Below are 22,597 nucleotides of genomic sequence, written 5' to 3' on the forward strand. Positions count from 1 at the left end.
ATTCTGTCTGTGTTCTTTAGATCATCGTTCATCATCAATTCCAAAATCAATATGAGTATGTCAACCATGCCCACCGGTTTTCCTGAGAATGGAGGGGAGTCCTCCTGAACTCTCAGATGAGCTCACCGTCGCCCTTGCTGCAGGGTGGTGGTGGGCAATAATGGAGGTTTCACGCTCCATCTCTGAGGAGCCTGAGTATGGGGACCTCACCTCAGGGCTGTGGTGGGAAACAGTGGAGGCAGAGGAACTTCATGCCCGACATCCCTGGTCTTCAGTGATGCATCTGAGAAGGCTCAGTCCCTGCACTCAGGCTTCTCAGATGCAACACTGAAGACCACAAAGCAGTGGAGGCAGAAGAAGAAACAGGGAGCACCCATGTCTTCTGGGTCTACACAGGGAGCACCTGTGCCCAACAGGGAGCACCTTTGCATACCAGTTCTAAGAAGGGGAACCTCACCTCATCCTTCATCTTGAGTGATGCATCTGAGAAGGCCCTGTATTCAGACGCAACACTGAAGACTATGGAGCAGTGGAGAAAAGTGGAGGCAGAAAAAAGGTCACCACAGCACAGGGAGCATCTATGCCCAAGTTTCTACAGAGAGCACCTATGGTCCTCTATTTCCTTTTATACTGTATTTCAAAATGACAGAAAGACATGTCTTTTGATTTAGTCTAAGAAGCACTTAGACCAACATGATTATGTTTGTTTCTTCAACAGGTCAATGTAGGTGCCACATGTATGTTCTGTTTTAATTTGGTTTTCATTGTGTTTTGTTCCTAGTTAGCTTTACAGTTTGTTCTATTAGACTTTACCTGTGCGACTTCATCACTTCCTCCTCACTCTCAACCTCAACCTGCCTCAGAACACAACACACACTCCTCCACAGGTCACCTTTCAGCGAAACCTACGCTCACTCTCACCCTCTCACCTATCCTCTTTGGTCTCATCCACACTTCCTCCTCCTGATCAGCTCTCAACACTAGATACTAACAGTGCAACTAATACTTTTTTCTCCACTTTAACACCCTGCTTGGACAACTTCTGCCCCCTTTCCTCCAGGCCAGCCAGCGCCACACCCTCTGCCCCCTGGTTATCTGATGCTCTCTGTGAACATCGTTCTAAACTCAGGGGTGCAGAGAGGAAGTGGTGCAAATCGAAAGATCCTACTGACCTTGGTCTTTATCAATCCCTCCTCTATTCCTTCTCTGCTAATATCTCTACTGCTAAAATTACTTACTATCACAACAAAATTAACAATTCTTCTGACTCTCGCATGCTTTTCAAAACCTTCTCCTCTCTTCTCAACCCTCCTCCTCCATCAACCCTAACAGCTGACGATTTTGCCACATTCTTCATAAATAAAACAACCACTATCAGCAGCCAATTTACCAATCCACAAACTGACACACACATTTACCAGCTAACACACACATTCTACCCTCCTCCTCTCTACTTTCAGAGGCAGAAGTCTCCAAACTCCTCCTTTCCAATCGCCCTACAACCTGTCCGCTTGATCCTATTCCCACTAACCTACTTCAAGCCATTTCATCTTCAGTTGTCCGCACTCACACACATCATAAATGCCTCTCTTCACACTGGTACCTTTCCCACAGCATTTAAGCAGGCTCTGGTAACCCCACTGCTTAAGAAACCCACTCTAAATCCAGCATATCTGGAAAATTACAGACCAGTATCTCTTCTTCCATTCGTCTTGAAAACACCTGAACGAGTTGTTTTCAACCAGATCTCTTCCTTCCTTACACAGAACAACCTCTTGGACAACAATCAGTCTGGTTTCAAAAGTGGACACTCAATGCTCTCAGTAATTGAAGCTCTAAGACTGGCAAGAGCAGCTTCCAAATCCTCAGTTCTCATCCTGCTGGATCTGTCGGCTGCCTTTGACACAGTTAACCACCAGATCCTCCTGTCAATCCTAAAGATGAAGGGCATCTCGGGAACAGCACTCCAATGGTTCAAATCTTACTTCTCAGGTAGGTCCTTTAGGGTGTCGTGGAGGGGTGTGGTGTCTAAGACCCAACATCTAGCTACTGGAGTGCCTCAGGGCTCAGTGCTTGGACTTCTCTTCTCCGTCTACATGACATCACTAGGATCTGTGATTCAGAAACATGTTTTTTCCTATCACTGCTACACACAACTCTACCTCTCATTCCAGCCTGACGATCCGACGGTAGCTGATCGTATCTCAGCCTGCCTGACAGACATTTCTGGCTGAAGGACCACCACCTTCAACTAAACCTTACCAAGACAGAGCTGCTTGTGGTCCCGGCCAACACTTCATTACAACTTCACCATTCAGCTAGGCTCGTCATCCATAACTCCATCAAGGTCAGCCAGGAACCTTGGAGTTGTAATTGATGATCAATTGAACTTTACAGACCACATTGCTAGAACTGCCCAGTCATGTAGATTTGCCTTGTACAACATTAGGAGGATCAGGCCCTTCCTATCAGAGCATGCTACACAACTCCTTGTCCAAGTGCTTGTTCTATCCAGACTAGCCTATTGTAATGCTCTCCTGGCTGGTCTTCCAGCTTGCACGGTCAAACCTCTACAACTGATCCAGAATGCTGCAGCCTGAGTGGTCTTTCACGAGCCGAAGAGAGCACATGTCACTCCTCTCCTCACAAAATTGCACTGGTTGCCAGTTGCCGCTCGCATCAAATTCAAGTCACTGACGTTTGCCTACAGAACAACCACTGGCTCTGCTCCCTTTTACTTAAACTCATTACTTCAGACTTATGTACCATCCAGAAGCTTGCGCTCTGCAAGCGAACGACATCTTGTGGTCCCATCTCAAAGAGGCACAAAATGTCTTTCTCAGACCTTTACCATGACTGTTCCCTGCTGGAGTCCGTAGCCACTTTCTAGAAACGACTGAAGACGCATCTTTTTCGACAGCACTTGATCCAGTTATACTAACACTTTCTCTTCTCTTCTATTCTATTATTTAAAAAAAATAAATAAATTAACATGTACTGTGTTAGATTAAACTGAGAAGGGTCATAGCACTTCCATATTGTTGTCCTACTGTTAGTTTAACTGCTTCTATTGTTTTCATTTGTAAGTCGCTTTGGATAAAAGCGTCTGCTAAATGAATAAATGTGAATGTAAATGTGTATAAGCCCTCAGTCTGAGTTAGTCAGTTTGAGTTTTTGTCCTGTATTGTCTTTAGTGTTTTAATTCTTCTGTTATCTCCTGCATTTTGATTAAAGCCTTTGTATCAGCACTTCCTTGTGTATAGTGTGACTAGAATACACCACATCTTAACCAGTTTAAGTTTCAGCAAAGTGATTGAATTGGACATTTTACAACTATTTTACATGGATTCTTCCTCAGTCAATTCTGTTGTCACAAAAATGATTTTTTTATCTTTTTATTTTTATTTTAAATAAACCTTTAATGTTAATAAAAACTAAGTTGGTTGTGTGGCACTCATGAACACTTAGCATAATAACAGTAATATCAGAGTTATTACATGGTCTGGACTGAAATGATAAGGTAACTGGGGCCACTTGCACCACCTGTGCATATGTTACAACTTAGGCTAGTTTTGATGTAAATGGAAAGTTACAACTTACACACTATACTAAATATTTTTGCATTCCACAATTAAACTTATTTGAAACATTACTCTACGTAAACTAAATATTTACAGAAGCCTCCGATCAGGAGTAACAGTTGGAATAAAATAGTAGACTGAATGAACTGTACAATTGACCTAGGCCGGGTTTCCCGATAACGATGTATCTTAGCTCTTAAGAGCGCTTTCTACGTGCAAGGTTACGAACGCTCGCAGCAATTCCACGAGCTTTTCCCAAAAACGCGCTCGTGCTACTTAAGAGTCGCTGTCCATTCGCGAAGTGCTGAAATATAACCTTATATGGAATCGTATTCTGAACGTTTAACCTAATAATTGTCATCTGTTGTGGATTAGCAATCAAGACAAATCTATATAAAACACCTACAGGCGAAGGCACTGACAAAATGGCTGAACAAAAAAAAAAAAAAAAAAAAGAAAGAAAGAAAAGAAAAGATACCTTTCAAAAAGATTAAATTAATGTCCTTTTAGAGGAGATAGAGCGAAACAAAGATGTTATTTTAAAGGATTTATTTTATTTATTTATTTTGTTCATTTAATTTTGATTAAAATTATTAGATGAAATTATTTCTATTTTTTGTTTTGTTTTCTGACCTTTTTAATTATTTAATTTATACATTAATTTAACCAACAACAAAAAAAGAGTAATAAAGTGTTCAATAAAGTACAATCAAAACCTTATATTATAATCACATTGCATTTGAATAAAGTTAAAGGTGTAATCTGCCGGTTGTCCTGCAGGTGTCCTCATAAATCTGTCTTCTTAATGCACTTAGGGATGTACGATTACTCCAGAGCACTCGTAGATCTACGAATATTTTCAAGTGCAAGATGCTTTTGGGAAACGTAGCCCTGACTGACTACAATTGACCCTTCACTAAGCCACGCCCAAAAACCGCCACAGGCCAATCGTGGCTTAGCAACCGTAACTAGGTGCGTGAAGTCTGCCAAGGAAACATGCCGAAGCGTTGTGCGTATGGATTGTGCAAATCTGATACCCGGTATCCTAAAAGTTTGGACGGGTGGGTGGAATTCTTTCCCTTCCCGAAACCTAAAACCCAAGGGGAGAAATGCCGGGCGTGGATCAAGCAGCGTGGGAGACCTCATTCACAACCAAATGTCGACAGGATTAACAAAACACCTACGTTTGCTCACGACTTGTGAGCAGTAACGTTAGCCTGGCGCGCTAAAATATAAGCGAGAGAATATTATCATTGCAAAGTGGTCAGGCTAATGTCTTGTGTTTATTCCACAAGATTTATGGATAAGTTGTTTGATTTTTATTTTCAAATTTCACTTACCCTGCTGTGCATGAACATAGCTGTTCCTCAATTTGTGTGTTTCCCATTTGAATGGTCAGCGTATGAGGCGGCTGCTGGTTGCGCTGGGACCTAACGTTAGGTCCGTGTTGTGCATGTCAAATGAAATCATAATAAAGGTAATTTCTTAAGGTTTTTTTTTATCAGTATTTATTTATTCATTAATCCTTATTTCAAATACACTTTATGAATATTATATGATGCATGTAAAAATACCAATTATGATCACGATTGAGTAGTATCATATTTAATGAAACTTATTTTTAACAATAGTTACGTAAGGCAAACGTTAGAATGAAGGATAATCTGAAATTCACCGCATTTCAACACAACTTCTGCTCACGTAATTGAAGGCTGCTATTAGAATATTGAGGGCATATTATGCGACTATGCATTACTTTATGGAGAGCTTATGACCTAACGTTACTAGCTACGTTCTGCCTTAAGAACAAATGGTGCAGTCGAATAGTTTGTTACAAACTAGCGAGTAGTTAGTTTTTATTTGCAATGCTGTTGTGGGCGCCACTAAATAAGGTTAATTACGTTCCAGTCTTTGAATCTGATTGGTTGAGCCGCGTTCGAAGCCATTGTAAATTACTCAACAAACATACACCGTGACCGACCGCATTACATTAGTATTACTGCGCAACTGCCGTTTGTGATGCCGCTTTCCAGGCAACCTGTGTAACCCGTGTTTTTCCAACCTTATACCCGTGAAAGTGCACTGGAACGGCAGTCAAACCCGTGACTTCCCACCCGTGAACTCGTACTAGATCGATGTACTCCCAGTTACGAGTTGGAAAAACACGGGTTACAGGTTGCCTGGAACGCGGCATGATTCTTTGTTGCTGCGTTGCTGCATGTGTTGCTTAGCAACCTCTTTGGAACTACATTGCTTGGCGGAGGAATAAATGTGTTATTACGTTATATTTTTTGTTGCTGGTGTTTATTTTATGAATAAAATAAATATTAAAATGAATATTTTTATGGAGTAACCGTTTTATAAAAGCAAAAAAAAAAACCCCAAAAAACAACCTTGAAGCCGTTGTTTTACAGTGGATTTAGAACAGCTAAGGAGGTTTTAGCAACGCCAACGCCCCTAACAACGCCCCTTAGCTGTTCTAAATCCACTGTAAAACAACGGCTTCGCAGGGCTTATTGCTGAATTTTACTATAGAATATTATATTATAATATAATATATGAAAAAAAACATTTTAATGAAACAACCCAACACCACAAGTGACAAAGTGTCCTTTGAGTTAATGCTCCTACTGTTTCAAAGGGTTCTTGAAAGGTCAATACAAAGGTCAATACAATCACTAACATGTCAGCTAACTCTAATTAGAGTATTAGCAGACTGTAGACTGTCAGGTTAGGGTTCGGGTTAGTAGAATAAATTGACGTTGCAAAGGTACTTATAGTAAGTAGAATGTCTAAAGTGGACCACCGAAATAAAGTGTTACCAAAGATTTTAAATTGTACAGACCTTGACCAAGATTGAAACTCCCCCAACAATAATGAAAAAAAATGAGCTCTAGAAATATTTGGACAAAACTTACACCACTACAAGTGACAACCTTGTGCAATTTTAATATCAGAAAAAGTGATAAATATTGTCCAGGAAAGATAAAGACCCATAGAGAAGCAGAACAGCACATATTGTTTATCCACGAAACAGCAGCAGAATTTTTTATATATTTTTTTTTCTAAAAGAACTAGAAGTCACTCAGGCTGTTTTATAATCATTCTCAGTGGAATATAAAACTCAAAAATTGCTTCCAGAACTGAAGTCTTCCTTTGAGCCTTCAGACCACTGGTTGTTAGCGTAAAATAATAATTGGTTGTCAACATTCGTCCTCAACCATATTCATTAAAATATTTCCCATTATTTCGATTTCATTCATATGTCCGGTAGTCTTTTACATTCGTCATGCCCCTTTAAAGGTTAAACCCATAAATACCATCATTATAAAAGGCTATTCTGAGTTGTATGTCTCTAAGGGAGCCATGATGACGCTATAAGGTAAGTTAATTATATCAATTATGGCACTCAAGGTCCATCCAGATATTCTTTGAGTAAAAAAGAAATGCCAATTTGCCAGAAGGTGCGAACTGTTCATGTATGGCTGTGTATAAAAGCAAGGTCAGTGCGCTTTTGAGCAACAGAGGCAAGCTAACGGCAAACTGCACTCACGGGCACTGCAAACATGTGAGTTCTTTTGGTTAGATGTTGAAGATGTGGTTTCATGCTGGGATTGTAATGTCTCTGTCTGTTGTGTTTTGCGTCTAGGTTGAAAGTGTTGGCTCTGATGACACTACTGATGATCTCTGTGGAGTCGGACCTCTCACATGAAGAGTGGAAGTCTCTGAGCAACCCACAGACCAGGACCCTGGTGAGTCAAACTGCTCTGTTCTTCATCCTTCACGCAAAGACTCTTGCTGCAAATGTGGGAGTTATATGTGAATTTTTTATATAGGAATATTTTTTTCATGTGCTTAAAAGGTCGTTGAAGTCTTAGAAACGTTTTGTGATAAAAATTCAAACTTGGCACAAAAGTTAAAAATGACGTTTTTCAACCAGAATTCATGCTACACTCCGGTTCCGTTTACGCAAAACAATTTTTTTTATTTGTATTTTTATTTTAGTTTTTATTGCAAAGGGATACAATATTAGTATTATTACAGTCAGACCTTTCTTTTTAGCTTCATTTATTCTTGTAAAAATATTTAAATGACATTTACTGCATTTTAAATTCATGTTCTTGTAATATGTTGTCAGTTTTTCCGGATCCTGCAGTCGTATCTTGAAGGCAGAGAGAGTGAAGCTCAAGCGATGGGCAGGAAAACAGATGTGAAGGTCAACAGCAATACGGAAAATACTGGTTACGACAAGTACAACCTCTTTCTTCACAATGACATTTATGATGTTTAGCCTGAAGATTTCATTTTTAGTTTCTCAATGTCTATCATGTAAATCATTAGGTCTGATAGTTTGAGGATTGTTCAAGTCATTATGCCTGTAATGATGTTTTGCACAGTAAAATTTGAACTCTTGCTTAACCAATCTTCGCTACGTTTCATTTCTCATATACTACATAAATGATCAATTAAATATTTTTTATGTTATAAATGTTTTAAAAAGTTACAAACTAGTTGATAAAAGCAAAGCATGTCATATACTGTGTTTATAATAAAGACTTCATGATCAATTAGTATGAGAATGGAAATGAAAATAGCAACTGTGGAATATGAGATTTTGTTCAGGAGTGCAGATTCTCAACAATTATATCATATTATAAATTCATTTTAATAAATATCGAGGATTACTGTGAATATTGAAAGATGTAAGTTTTAATTAAGTGTAATGAACACAATCTAGAAGGTTTCTAATACTCTCAGGAATGATTTTCAGTTGAAATTTCATATTAATGAGTAAAATTTGAAAGAAAGCTAAATGAGTTACCATTCTTAAAACACACACACACACACACACACTTACTTCATCCTCTAGGATCTATAAAAACGAGACAGGAGACCAGCCTTTGTCACAAATGTGAGAGTGACACGTCCGGGTTATCCAGTAGGTGGAGACATGCGCTTTCATTTTATTGCAACTACACAACAAACCACAGAAGAAGAGCAGCAGGACAGAAGAGCAGTTTGATATCTGTAACGTTATATGAGTGAAATGAGTCTGTTGTGAAGTTGATTATGGATGAAGTTACTGGAGCTCAGCTGATCGCTGAGGCGCTCAAATCTCAGGTCTGTGTTGTGTTGCCGGATGTGTTTTCTCCTGTATATTTAAATGAAATAATCTAAGTAGGCTATCTAATCAAACCCTTTGTCAAAACCTAGTCATTAACGTGTATTTTATTTGCAGAGTTGTTGTTTTTCCATTGCAATATGCGTGCAAAGAATCGCCTGCTGTGCTTTTGAACTTGGACAGTGTGTCAAAGGTTCCGCGCATGCGCAATAGAGCTGTCAATAAATGTGTGATCCAAAACACTAAACAGGGCATGGAGATGACAAATTGTGTGTATTTCACATTATGGTCAAAAAATGATTAGATTAAAAAGAAAAATCTGTAACAACTTGACTAAATATGTAGCCTGAATCAGGGGCTTCAAACTTTTAGACGTCACAGACCCCAAAAACGATTATCCTCGTGCGAGGGACCCCCATCCTAAAAATTAAAAGGCAGATATATATGTTCATGTATAGAACGCCCCATTAATACTGTGAAAAATTAATTAAAAATTTAAAAAATTTAAAAAAAATATATCATGAGGTGTGTTAGATGTATCATTTATTCTTTTAAATCCGTTTTATTTATTTACTTATTTAGTTAAATCAGTTCATTTTAATCAGATTTATTATTATTTTTTCTTTAATTTTAGTCAATTACTTTTTTTTAAATTATTTTTATTAATTATTTATATTTTAATCAAATGTATATGCTTATTATGTATTTATTTAAATCAAATTTTATTTATTTTAATATTTGATATTTTAATCAAGGTAGGTTAGTTAGTTAGTTTGTTTGTTCATATAATCTTATTTAATATTAAAACGAGTATTTAACATATTAGTATGTCTATTAGGTATGTCTTTTCTTATATTTAACTCCATCTGCAGAATGTGGAGTACATGTTTGGCATCGTTGGCGTGCCCATCATCGAGGTGGCCATGGCCGCCCAAGCAGCGGGCATCAAGTACGTGGGCATGCGCAATGAACAAGCAGTAAGACAGTCTCTCTTTCCATTTTCATTTCAAATGTGTCCTGCTTTCATTACAATGAAGACCGTCTGGGTCTGTGTTTCCATGTATCTTCTCTCTCCTAACAGGCCTGCTATGCTGCGTCTGCTATCGGGTATTTGACAGGATGGTATGAATATGTCAGGCCATTTTTTTTTACTTGTTTTTTCTCATGCTGTTTTGCTGAAATATAATTTCCTTTCCTTAGGCCAGCTGTGTGCCTGGTGGTGTCTGGACCTGGGCTGATTCATGCTCTCGGAGGAATGGCCAATGCTAACACGAACTGCTGGTAGCGAACTCCCACACTGCTGAATTCACTTAAAATGAAAGGGAATTGACCTCAAATGGGCCATTTTTTTTTTACTTTTCTTCTCTTCTTTGAAATCACAGGCCTGTCATTGTCATTGGCGGCTCATCTGATAGGAACCAAGAAACCACAGGAGCATTTCAGGAGTTCCCTCAAGTAGGGTCGATAGGAAATGTTTGGCTTTGGTACAAAATAGCCTCTGGTATCAGTTTTACTGATTTGATACATTAAGCAACAAATAAACAGCATTTGGTGACTGATAAATGAAACATGTTCAATCAGTAGATTCAAATATTTAGTGATTCATCTCATATTTCTATGTGCTTAACATATTTATTTTCTTGTGTCTCTTTAACCTGTGATTTTCTTTTTCTTGTTTCTCATCAGGTTGAAGCTTGTCGTCTGTATAGCAAGTTTTCTGCTCGACCAAGCAGCCTTGAGATGATACCAGCTGTAGTTGAAAAAGTAAATTGTGTTTTAAGACCCCATGAAATCAAGAATTCAAGTTTTGTGGCTTGTAGTCCATGCCTGTCAGCTTTGAGGCCATCTATATGATATAACAAAAAAGTTTATATACATTTTTGAAATTTGCGTTTTTAGCACTGCCCTATGTTTGTCAAACATTTAATGGGTTCCTGAAATTAAATGCTCCTAATGTAGGCGAAATATACAATGTACAATGTTCTGTTTGTGTTTTTTAGGCTGTAAGGAGCAGCATTTATGGCCGCCCAGGAGCTTGTTACATAGACATAGCTGGAGACATGGTGAACGCCAAAATAGACCGGACCAGTGTCAGGTGAGCTTTATGTAGACTTGAAGATTAATCATAGCAATGGGGACTAACTGTAAGTTTATGATGTGATGATCACTTATTGATGTTTTTCCTTTTGCATCGTGAAATATGCACAATTGCATTGCTTGTATACATGTTCTTCATTTTTCTTTAGGTTTGTTTCCTGTTGTCCTGCTCCTCCTGTGAGTCAGGCTGACAGCAGGGAGATCACGCAGGCTGTCAGGCTCCTCAGAGCGGCTCAGAGGCCTCTGATCATCGTGGGCAAAGGTGAACAGAACAGAACTGAATGACCCAGGTGTTTGAGCATCTTCAAGGCATGCAGTGTTGAGCTGTGATCTGGCGCAGGTGCGGCGTATGCCAGGGCGGAGAAGGAGATCAGGGAGCTGGTGGAGGTCACTGGAATCCCCTTCCTTCCCACACCTATGGGGAAAGGAGTACTGCCGGATGACCACTGCAACTGTGTTGCTGCAGCCAGATCCAGGTATGTGTGTGAATGTGTCTAAATGATCTTTACAAAATCTCTTTTTAATGGAACCGACTGATGTGATGTGATGCCCATCTCTCTCTGTTCTAGAGCTCTATTGCAGGCTGATGTTGTAGTGTTGCTGGGTGCCAGACTCAACTGGATCCTGCACTTTGGTTTTCCACCAAGATTCAGTCCTCATGTGAAGATCATTCAGGTTAGTTGCAACCTGGACACTCAGTAAGTTGCTGCAACATCAGCGTAAAGACTTTAAAGTCCACCTGCAGTGCAGTCAATCATTTTATCCCTTAAAACTCGTCTTTGATAATCAAAATGACATATTTAAATGTTTTTTTTTTCCTGTGAAAATAATTTTGTCAAAATTCCCTTAAAGGGTTAGTTCACCCAAAAATGAAAATTATGTCATTAATCACTCACCCTCATGTCGTTCTAAACCCGTAAGACATTTGTTTATCTTGACAATCTACGTAACTACCACTTTCAAGCCCCAGAAAGATGGTTAAGACATTATTAAAGTAATCCATGCGACTCCAGTGGTTTAACCTCAATTTTATGAAGCGATGCGAGTACTGTTTACTAAAAAAAGACATAATTTACCACTTTTATTAAAGGACAAATCCAGTGAAAAATGAACCTGGGGTTAATTAACACATGGTTACCGAGTCGATCGTTCCCTGCGATGCGTTTTCATGAAAATCGAATGTAAAGAGTTTTATCTTTAAAAACAGATTAGCTCATAACACTAGTATATGGGGCACAGAGTAAGTAAAAGTAAATCGCTAGTTAATACCACTAACAAGGCTCAAAATAGCCTCACACTAACACGGTATCATAATGAGGGTCCCTACATGCAAACCGAAGCATTGAGAACTTTGTAAGTGTACGGACAGTTTAATAAGAAGATACTTTATAAAGACAGTACATTACGCGTTTACATGCAGGAGCCATCTTGGAAAACAGTCTCGACTAGTCGAGTCACGAACGCCGTGCTAAGTGAGCTGGTTGATAGGAATTACGTTTGTGAAATCTAACGTAGCACGGCGTTCGTGGCTCGATTAGTCGAGACTGTTTTCCTAGATGATGCATGTAAACGCGTAATGTACTGTCTTTATAAAGTATCTTCTTATTAAACTGTCTGTACACTTACAAAGTTCTCAATGCTTCGGTTTGCATGTAGGGACCCTCATTGTGTTAGTGTGAGGCTATTTTGAGCCTTGTTAGTGGTATTAACTAGCGATTTACTTTTACTTACTCTGTGCCCCATATACTAGCGTTATGAGCTAATCTGTTTTTAAAGATAAAACTCTTTACATTCGATTTTCATGAAAACGCATCGCAGGGAACGATCGACTCGGTAACCATGTGTTAATTAACCCCAGGTTAATTTTTCACTGGATTTGTCCTTTAATACCACCAATATTAATCTCCAACGCCCATTCACGCATAAACATCTGCTTTCGCGTCAAAACAACATGCATACGTTGTGGTGCTCTCGTTCGTTGGAGATTAATATTTTGTGAATAAAGTGGTAAATTATGTTTTTCTTTAGCAAACAGTACTCACATCGCTTCATGAAATTGAGGCTAAACCAATGGAGTCACATGGATTACTTTAATGATGTCTTTACTACCTTTCTGGGGCTTGGAAGTGGTAGTTGTGTAGGCTGTCAATGGAGGGACAGAAAGCTCTCAGAATTTATTAAAAAGATCTTAATTTGTGTTCCGAAGATGAACGACTTGATGGTGAGTAATTAATGACAGAATTCACTTTTTTGGCTGAACAATCCCTTTAAAATAGCTTGAATGTAACTCTACACCCTTGCTTCATTTTGTATAACTGGAACTCCCTGATCCATTCTGTCAACTGTAGTAAACGCTACACAAAAGCAAGTGGAAATATTGGTTTAATTCAGCCATGTTTGAACCAGAAACTGATTCATGAGAAGAGGAAGAACAAATTATACAGGGTCGTCTACAAGGCGATGTATCAGAATGGTAATGCATTTTATGTACCGTTCTCTACAACGTCGGAAACATAACGGTAATTTATATGATTAGCCTTTGGCTTGACTACATTATAAAACAGCTAATAATGTGTTGCTAATGTTACACAAACCACGTTCCCGTTCGTTATTTAGAGTCAGGCAGTTGCCTTCTAGAAACCAGCATCTTTAGAAACGCTTCGGACATCTTAAAGCATATTAAAAACACCACATAGAAATATATAAACAACATTAAAAACTTAATTTGCACAACAGGGAGTCTTTAAAATGACTAAATGATCTTCAGTTTATTGTGAATTTGTTTAGGTGGATCTATGTGCGGAGGAGTTGAGTAATAATGTGAGAGCCGCATCTGCTCTGCTTGGAGACATACGGGCTGTGGTCAGCCAGGTAAATCACAGTATCACCTGAGTTATCTTACATAAATGCAATGTTTTTTGGTTTTGCACCCTTATCTGCATCATGACAATCTACACTCTCAGAAAAAAAGGTACAAAAGCTGTCACTGAGGTGGTACCCTTTCAAAAGGTACACCTTTGTACCATATTAGTACCTCAAAGGTACATATTGGTACCAAAAGTGTACATATTAGTACCTAAATGGTACATATTAGAACCTTTTTAAATGGTCATTTTTTCTAAGAGTATAATGTTCTATAGATTCCCAATATCCCTATGAAATACAGTACGTTTTGTAGCTTTTATTTCCTTTTAGTTCGACTTATAATGTTACACAAATGTTTTTAGCAAAAATGCATCATTTAATATTTATTTTCTCTATTAAAATGGCAGTTTTTCTATACCTTAAGGCTTTTCTACATCAATGACTTCTGTTTTTATTGGCTTACGTCTTTGCCTGTGAAATGAGGAACAGTTTGTCCACTGTTACAGAATTTGGAATCGGTGTTGATAGGTATAAATGGATAAATGGTTAAAGTGCTCATTTTGCAGTTTAATAGGGTGGAAAACTTATGGAAAATCATGTTTTCCATGAAATGGCCCCTTAAATCTCTTTTTCTACTTGGTTTAAAGCTGTTGGATACTGTAAGGTCAGAGTCCTGGAGATTTCCTTCTGATTCACAATGGTGGGCAACACTGAAGGACAAAATGACTGCCAATGCTCAGATATCAAAGGTGAGCTTGTGTGAGCCTGCTTTCTGTAAACATGTCAACTGTGAATTTAGCATTTATAGAATTAGATGAACCATTACTGTGTCCCACAGACTCTTGCTCTCCAGTCCACTCTGCCCATGAACTACTACACAGCGTTCCACCACATCTCTGAGCTCCTGCCCAAAGACTGCATCATAGTGAGCGAGGGAGCGAACACGATGGACATCGGCCGTACCATGCTGCTCAATTACCTCCCGCGACACAGGTGACAAAAGATGATACTCTCCCTTTTTTATCCCTAGATCAGTATTCGCTGTTTAGCTGTCCAGATCCAGACCTGGGATTGGTTCAACTTGAACATTCTTTACGAATTAAAATGTTAACATTCATAAACAGGGGACAGAAAAAATTATCTGATTGTCATGACCATGGCAAATTTTAAGCTAGCTCTGACGTGACATTTCAAATAGGAAATGGTTTGTGTGTGATGAGAGAAATGGAGGACGACTGTGAGAAAGTTGAGATCACAAGAAAGCTACCTTTTATGTTGTGGTTAAAAGAAAACCACTTTTGTTGTTTTTTAGATTACTTATTACGTGAAAACTTGTGTTATGTGTACATCAGGGTTCACCAATCTCGGTCCTGGAGGGCCGCTGTCCTGCAGAGTTCAGCTCCAACCAGCTCCAACACACCTGTTTGAAAGTTTCTAGTATGCCTAGTGAGACCTTGATTAGCTGGTTCAGGTGTGTTTAATTGGGGTTGGAGCTAAACTCTGCAGGACAGCGGCCCTCCAGGACCGAGATTGGTGAACCCTGGTGTACATCATGAGAAAATAACTTTTGTTATGTTTAGATCACAAAAAAACAACATTTGTTATGTTTACGTTAAGAAAAAATGTCATTTTTAGATAATGAGAACATTTGTTGATTAGATCACAAAAACAACTAAAGTTTAGATAACAACTAACATAAGAAAACAACTTTTGTTATTTTAGATCACAAAAATAGCATTTGTTATGTTTAGATCACGAGAACCGGATTTGTTTGGATCATAACAAACGACTTTTGTTGTTTAAATCATGAGAAAAACACTGCTTTGATCCCACGCACACATAAAACGTTTGCTATATTTAGATAATGAGAAAATTTGTTGTTTATATACAAAAATATATATATTTTGATCGCAAAAAACATCTTTTTTTATGTTTTGATCATGAGACAACAACTTTTGTGATGTTTAGATCACAGGAATAACACAATTTTCATTTCATTTACATATTGACTCCTATAAGTTGGGCTTATTTGCTTTGGCCTTTTTCTGGGAAGGAAATTTAAAGAATGTACCGTAGTGTTGGTAGCTCTATTAAATGTTGAGTTCTACAGTAATGTTGTCCAGAGCAGTAATCTGAATGTCTTGTACAGGTTAGATGCAGGCACGTTTGGCACTATGGGGGTGGGTCCAGGCTTTGCCATTGCCGCAGCAGTTTTGGAGCAGACGCAGAAGAGCGCTCAGAGAGTGGTGTGTGTAGAGGGAGACAGCGCTTTCGGTTTCTCTGGCATGGAGGTGGAGACCATGTGCAGGTGAATTACACATCATGATGCATCATTCTAATCATTATTTATCTTAGACATAGAGCTCCACCTTCAGGACGTTTGTGCGGTGTGCATACTTTTATAATGGTTCTATTTGCTCTGCCTCATTATAACTACTTTTAATTCTGAATAGGTATAAACTACCCATCATCATCATAGTAATAAACAACAATGGCATCTACAGTGGAGTGGATCCAGAAACATGGAAAGAGATGGAAAAGATGGGAGACATGACCACCATGTGAGTATTGAGCCTAAGGGAAGTTCTGGGTTCCTTCTAAAGCAGAGGTGCCTGAAACTGAAATCCGTGGACCGAAAGTAAATATTATATTATATCATATACATTTACAATCTCTACACTTCAGTGCAGTGCAAAAAAAGTTTTGTTAAAACAAACTACAAATTAGAAATGAAGATATGGCTTGTTTTGTTTCTCATTTTTGACAATTGATGGTAATGTAGTGTTTTGCGACTTTATATCTTGGCAATTCAGACTTTATGACTCTATATTTGACAATTCTGAGAAAAAAAATATAATTTTTTTTTATATTTAAAAAAATATAAACTCACAATTGCTAGAAAAAAGTCTGAATTGTGAGATGCCTGTAAATTGTACAAATAAATATAGAGTCAATTGTTAAAAATGAATTTAATTTAGTGTTACAGATAGCTGTCAGTAGGCTTCATTTCTATTGAAGTCAGCTGGTATCAAACGCTGGCTATAATACTGACCTGTGTGTGTCTTAGTGCTCCTCCAGTGACCCTGCTACCAGAAGCACGGTACGAGCAGGTGATGACTGCGTTTAGGGGTCGTGGGTATCTGGTTCGAACGGTGGAAGAACTCCGCAGTGCACTACAGGAGAGTCTGAAAAACACAGAGATGCCCAGCCTCATCAACGTACTTATAGACCCGGCCTCAGACCGCAAACAACAGGTACTGCACACACACACACATACGCAGTCTTACATTTTAGTTAAATCAGTTGGAATATCATTAAGAAAGGAGGAACCTCTGCTGCAACCTGTATCAATGGCTGTACCAATAGTACGGGATTGTTGTGATTTATTTCTGTAAAATTCAGAACAGATACTTCTTCCAAAGACACCCACCTCAGTTTACAATCATTAATTGAGTATTGTGAAACAAATAAAAAAGGAGTCAAATATTTCCTGATTTAAAGGGGAGCGTGCAAGCCGCACTGAATGTGAATGTGCAATTCTTCAGAGTCTGATCACCTTATTTTATTACAGAACTGCAAGAATACAATACAAACATGTCACATTATAGAGCATTAGAATTAGACAAAGCTTAAAATATTAATTACAACTAAAGTCTATTTTGGGAGGATTGAAGGTTTGGGGAAAACTTGTATTAAACGATAATGTTTGCATTTTTTTTCATGCTCTTACTTTACAATGCAATTATCAATAATTAGATCAATTTGATGTTGTTTAAGAGAGAGCGAGATTAAGCATAAATTACCCGAGTCTGTGCGTGTCTCAGCAGTGTTCGGCAGTAGCATCTCTACTATTAGAAACTGTAAGTTTATCTGCTTCAAAAACAGCGCCGTTATTTACCTTGCTACTCAGAAATGTCATGTAGCTTTTAAGTTGCTATCTACTTTAGCAGAGCTGCCAACTCTCACGCATTCACCGTGAGACTCACGCGATTGACGCTTTTCACACGCTCTCACGCCACACATCCATTTTCTCACGCACAGAAAAATCGCGAAGCAAAGAGGACACGGAGACCGACAGACTAGACAGAGCAGGTTAGTTATGATATAAAAAAAATCTCAGCTCTCAGATTCTGTCAATATTATTACGAAATTCAAACAATAAATACCGTTTTGGCGTTTGTAATTGTGACGCGACAGATCCCTAGCGGCACGTGACCCGATCATCTCTACTAGCTAATAGTAAATAAACACGAATGAACAATGTTAAAAGAAACAGTACAACTTACTGAAATGTATATTCATCATACATAATATCGACCAATCAGTGTTTTTCATCCGCGGAAAGGGTCAATAAAACAGCTGGAGAACAATTATGTCACATAACATTTACCCCTCAGGAAAGCCATTTGATAACCATAATATAGCCTATATAGCACGTGTTGGCTAGAAAAAAAAGAGCTATAGAGAGTATTTAGCTAAATATGTGTACTATATTATATATTTATTATATTTTTACTTATTAAATAAAGTTGTTATTATAATAAAAAACGCATTATATTTAAAGCCACACCGCGGACTTTGTGACCTAAAGAGTTGACGCATACGAGTTATTTTAAATGATTCCTCAGGCCAATATACAGCGTTTGACACTATTAATGCTCCGAGCGGGGCTGCCCTCTTGAAATACCGCCTATGTAAGTTTGGAGAAGACGGACCGTTGTTGGCCAGGTCATGTGACCTGGAGAACGTATCGCTTTACGGCCATCACGTGTCCATAGGCTCTGATATACTCATGGAGCAGACTTTTGCGACAGTGCTGCGGCGCTTGTGGCCTCTAGGGGCGCTAGACGTGAAAGTTACAGGTCTAGCGCCCCTAGCGCCCGCAAAAGTTCCGCGGTGTGGCTTTAATTTGAGTTATTTCTAACCTTAAATAGGTTAAGTATTAATCTAATACTACCAGCTGATAAGGCTCTCTGTATGTTTACAGCATTAGGTGAGTTTTTTTTTTTTCTTGAGAAAAATTAATGCCTATCTGGTGTACCTAATATTTATCCAAATTAGTCAATATTAAATCAAATCACAAGAACTGAACTAAAATCCTGAAATTTGTTTCAAGCAATAATAAAAAACGTAGCTTACCAGAAAGTGTACCATATAAACATTGTAACATGTCACTAAACCTAATACAATTCAGTTTATTTTTTTTACATCCCAACAAGCCCCCCCCCCCCCCCCCCCCCCAGCTATGACTTTAGCCGTGCGTTTCCCTGACAATAATTGCACAGCTTAGAACGTTTGTCAACCAATCAGTTTCAAGCATTTAACAGCCCTATAGTATAACAATTTATATAAAACACAACTCAGTTGTATATTCTTACACAGGAAAAACACTGAGGGCCCTATCTTGCACCCAGCGCAATTGACTTTGTACACCGACGCATGTATCATTCCTATTTTGCACCCGCGCAAAGCGCGCTTTTCCCTCCACAAAAGCACGTCGCTAAACTAGGGAATGAACTTGCGCTCCCTGGGCGGTTCAGCGCAAAAAAGGAGGCGTGTTCCGGCGCAAACGTTCCTTCATGCTATTTTGCAGGTTTAGAAAACAATTGCGCCACTAACCAGGAAAAAATAGTTTAAAGTCAGTGGCGCGTTGCGCATGTTATTCATATGCTATTTTAAGGGCGCATGCTTGGCCATAATCAATGTAGCGTGTGCACAACGCGCATACACTTTGATTCTCTCATCTACACAGAAGCAGCAGTTTTCATTTTTGCAAATCATACATTATTATGATAGATAGATAGATAGATAGATAGATAGATAGATAGATAGATAGATAGATAGACAATTTATTATAAAAGCATACATCTAGCTTACACATTTACCCAAATTATCATACGCCTTTTTAACCGAAGTTAATTTGGGTGGGTTTCTCCATCCCCAACGTCCCTGACGAGAGCGTTGCTCTCCTTGGCTGTGAACCGCTCCTGGCGCGCGTCTGGCAAATCCGCCGTTATAATAGGAATCCGCTTTAGAACAAAGCGCGTCTGCTCTTAAAGGGAATGTGAGATGACGCTCTGATTGGTTTATTTCACGTTACGCCCAAACCACACCTATGAATAATGAAGCTACTTCAGACCAACCCATTTTAGATTTGCGCCTGGCGCAAGAGTCATTTATCCCGCTGGGAAAATAGCAACAGCGCCAAGACCCGCCCACAAAGTTACTTGCGCTTTGCGCTTTGACACTTGCGTTTCAGATCGTTAAAATAGGGCCCTGAATCTAAGTTATTGGCAATTGGGTAGCGTGGTGTTGTCGTTGGACCTTTGACATACAGCATGCCTGTTAAGTGTTCATAACTTCACAAGGCCAGTGTTACGTGTAACCTTAAATTTCAACACTAGCCCCGATCACACCTACGCGTTTTTTGCAGTGAGAGGCGCCTTTTTCATTTGTTTTCCTATGGCAGTGAGCGTTCTGCGCGCTGTTTATGCGCCTCAGGTGCCTCGCGATTACCGCCTGCTGCACCTCGCGTGCGTTTTTGCAGTTGAAAAACTTTGAACGCCCGGAGAGTGCGATGATGGAGGGTGAACTTGTGGCGCTCCTTGGTTACCAGGAGCTTAACGACTTCACGAACCAACTACCACAATGTAATAAAGTTAATAAAAGGTTGCTTTGACGTTTACTTGACTGACAGGACAGCTGTTTCGGTGGTTGCCTCATAAAAAACGCAGCGCACTGCTCTTTCTGTGTGATCGGGGCAGTGCTGTGTGCCTCGCGGTTTCGAACCTGAAAAACGCGTTAGGTGTGATCAACACACTCTTTTTTTATATATATACCTCTCCCTCTCTCATATACACACACCGTAAACATATCTGACCTTTCTATTCTTGAAAGTTATGAGGCCCCATTATTGAAAGTTGTGACCCTCTTTGTTGTGCTGGTTGTATCCTGGCAACCACACTCAGACGTATTGAAGGATAGGGTGTCATAGCGAGCTGGAACACTGAAACTCTTTCACACCGACACTCAAAGGGCTTCCCCAACGATGAATGGAAACTTTCTAGTGTTACAAAAGCATTTATATGTAAACAGGATCGACTTCAGTGGAGTTTATTCATGTGTAAACTTTTGTTGTCTTTAATGTTTCTATCATAATGAGACTGTGTTTATCTCCTAGGAGTTTCCCTGGCTGACACGGTCAAATCTTTAAAAGCTGACAGAGGTATCGGATGTCGGATCACACTGCATCTTACACTACATTTTGGTCAATTTATTGATTTACTGTAGGTGGCACCGTTTCCTATAAAAAGAAGCAAATGTATAATTTTAAATGATCTCAGTCTCTTCTGACTGAAATGAATTCCCATAGAATCCAGTGCTTTCTTTAAATACTTAAAAGACATAGTTCACACAAAAATGAAAAATTCTGTAATCATTTACCTCATGTCGTTCCAAATCTGATTGATTTTATGTTTCTTGTAGAACCCTAAATTAGATTTTTGAAGATTTTCCAGCAGCTCTTTCTATAGGCTACAACCCAAGAAATGAGTTCCATCGTTCTGAAGTCAATGTTTTTGTTTTGTTTTAAAAAATGTCTGAAATAAGGTCTGTGGTTAAAACGAGCTCAAGATATTTTCACATTATATTCTACAACATATACCTCACTCGTGCTCTCACTCCATACTCATGCTCTTGTAAACTATATTTTAACTCTACAACTTTCCAGCTTGTAGATTTTAAATAGCTTTGTGCTTGGTGATGGTGTAGTTGAAGTCATGTGGCTGTGGTGTAGTCCATTTAAAACCTAAATTTAGCTTTTTATTGCTGCTGATTGTATTTAGGCTTCAAAATGTTGATGTACGAAACATAAGAATCATAAATTTTGTTGTTCACAAAGCATATTGTCTGCAATAATCCAAAAGCCAATGAAAAAATCCTATTAACTTTTAGTTGAGGGATGTTACATTCCAGGTTGGCATACAAAAAATACGTCATCCCTTCAGCACTTTATAGTGACCATGTCTGGGAAACTCATATGTGATTCATATGATTTGTGCAAGTCTTCTAAAGTTATGCTACAGCTTTATGTGAGGAATAAGCTAACTTTTAAGTCATTATTCACTGATAATATTCATATCTTGCATCTAGCCCGCATTATTTTATTCCTTTTTATAGCTATAAAAGAGCAGTGGGAAGATTCTTCAAAATATATATTTTTTGTTCCACAGAGGAAAGAAAGTCATACAAATTTGGAATGACATGAGGGTGAGTAAATAATGACAGATTTTTAGGCGAATTTTTCATTTGAAAGAAAAAAGGCTAAATAACAAATTAAGGGACATTTCGCTAGTTAATATTATCTGTTTGATAATTTTATTTGACTTTTTCAGTTAATTCTTTTAATTCCCACTGTATATTTTGAGTATTTTAACCTCTGATCTCAGGTCAGTGTTGTGTGCACTGCTCCTGAGGGCTTCCGTTCAAGCTCATCTCAGATCTCAGTATCGGTGTAATTGAGGTCTTCCTGTCCTCGTCTTCTGCTCTTTCATAAGGTATCATTAATGTGGTGCTTTATCACAGAGTGAGAGAGCTTCTCCTCCTTGGCCTTGGCAGATCACACCATTTTCAATGTTCCCAACAGTTTCACATCATATAAAAGAACAATTTTCACAGCCAAATGTGTAAAGGTGAGAATGTTCACATTATAAAAGCCTTATAATTGTGTTAATTATTGTGCATTAACAAAAATGGCCTTATGTACATTGTTATTGTATAAAAAATATAGTGATTTAAAAATATTTTTCTAATAACAGCTTGTGATAAGAAACAGTGAATGTATTGTAATTTGATGTTCTTTGAAAGATTTTGTTGTAAAATTAAAATGCGATTCATAAGAAGCCATCTCTGCCTGTCTTTCTCTCCATCTCCC

At 38.6% G+C, this 22,597-nt stretch overlaps 2 protein-coding genes across 3 annotated transcripts; both read left to right on the top strand.

The window, feature by feature from the left end:
* The first annotated feature begins 7,072 nt into the window (after positions 1-7,072).
* On the top strand, positions 7,073-8,000 carry c16h2orf66 (chromosome 16 C2orf66 homolog). Its single transcript, XM_084089249.1, has 3 exons — positions 7,073-7,149; positions 7,231-7,333; positions 7,720-8,000. Coding segments are annotated over exons 1-3 (258 nt in total). The 5' UTR covers positions 7,073-7,147; the 3' UTR covers positions 7,873-8,000.
* A 547-nt stretch (positions 8,001-8,547) lies between these two features.
* Positions 8,548-22,569, top strand: hacl1 (2-hydroxyacyl-CoA lyase 1). 2 transcript variants are annotated; one of them, XM_084088181.1, is made up of 18 exons: positions 8,566-8,702; positions 9,576-9,680; positions 9,785-9,825; positions 9,904-9,984; positions 10,086-10,158; positions 10,390-10,467; positions 10,704-10,798; positions 10,950-11,062; positions 11,141-11,276; positions 11,370-11,475; positions 13,588-13,671; positions 14,313-14,414; positions 14,504-14,658; positions 15,815-15,973; positions 16,119-16,226; positions 16,733-16,919; positions 20,846-20,890; positions 21,897-22,569. In XM_084088181.1, the coding sequence occupies exons 1-17, from the start codon at positions 8,652-8,654 to the stop codon at positions 20,876-20,878; spliced, it is 1,707 nt and encodes a 568-aa protein (XP_083944307.1). In that variant the 5' UTR covers positions 8,566-8,651; the 3' UTR covers positions 20,879-20,890; positions 21,897-22,569. The 2 variants fall into 2 exon arrangements, with proteins under 2 accessions (XP_083944306.1, XP_083944307.1); XM_084088180.1 differs by having other exon boundaries at positions 8,548-8,702; positions 20,846-22,569.
* The last annotated feature ends 28 nt before the right edge of the window (positions 22,570-22,597 follow it).

Source organism: Abramis brama (genome assembly GCF_963993115.1).
Source record: "Abramis brama genome assembly, chromosome: 17".
Taxonomy (NCBI): domain Eukaryota; kingdom Metazoa; phylum Chordata; class Actinopteri; order Cypriniformes; family Leuciscidae; genus Abramis; species Abramis brama.

What these genes read in the sequence shown, in the direction of transcription:
- c16h2orf66 (XM_084089249.1), top strand. An exon ending in ACCCACAGACCAGGACCCTG is followed by an intron (nt 7,334 to 7,719) that starts GTGAGTCAAACT and finishes ATATGTTGTCAG; the next exon opens with TTTTTCCGGATCCTGCAGTC.
- hacl1 (XM_084088180.1), top strand. Translation starts at nt 8,652, where the DNA reads ATGGATGAAGTTACTGGAGCTCAGCTGATCGCTGAGGCGCTCAAATCT. An exon ending in CTGAGGCGCTCAAATCTCAG is followed by an intron (nt 8,703 to 9,575) that starts GTCTGTGTTGTG and finishes CTCCATCTGCAG; the next exon opens with AATGTGGAGTACATGTTTGG. An exon ending in CCAATGCTCAGATATCAAAG is followed by an intron (nt 14,415 to 14,503) that starts GTGAGCTTGTGT and finishes TGTGTCCCACAG; the next exon opens with ACTCTTGCTCTCCAGTCCAC.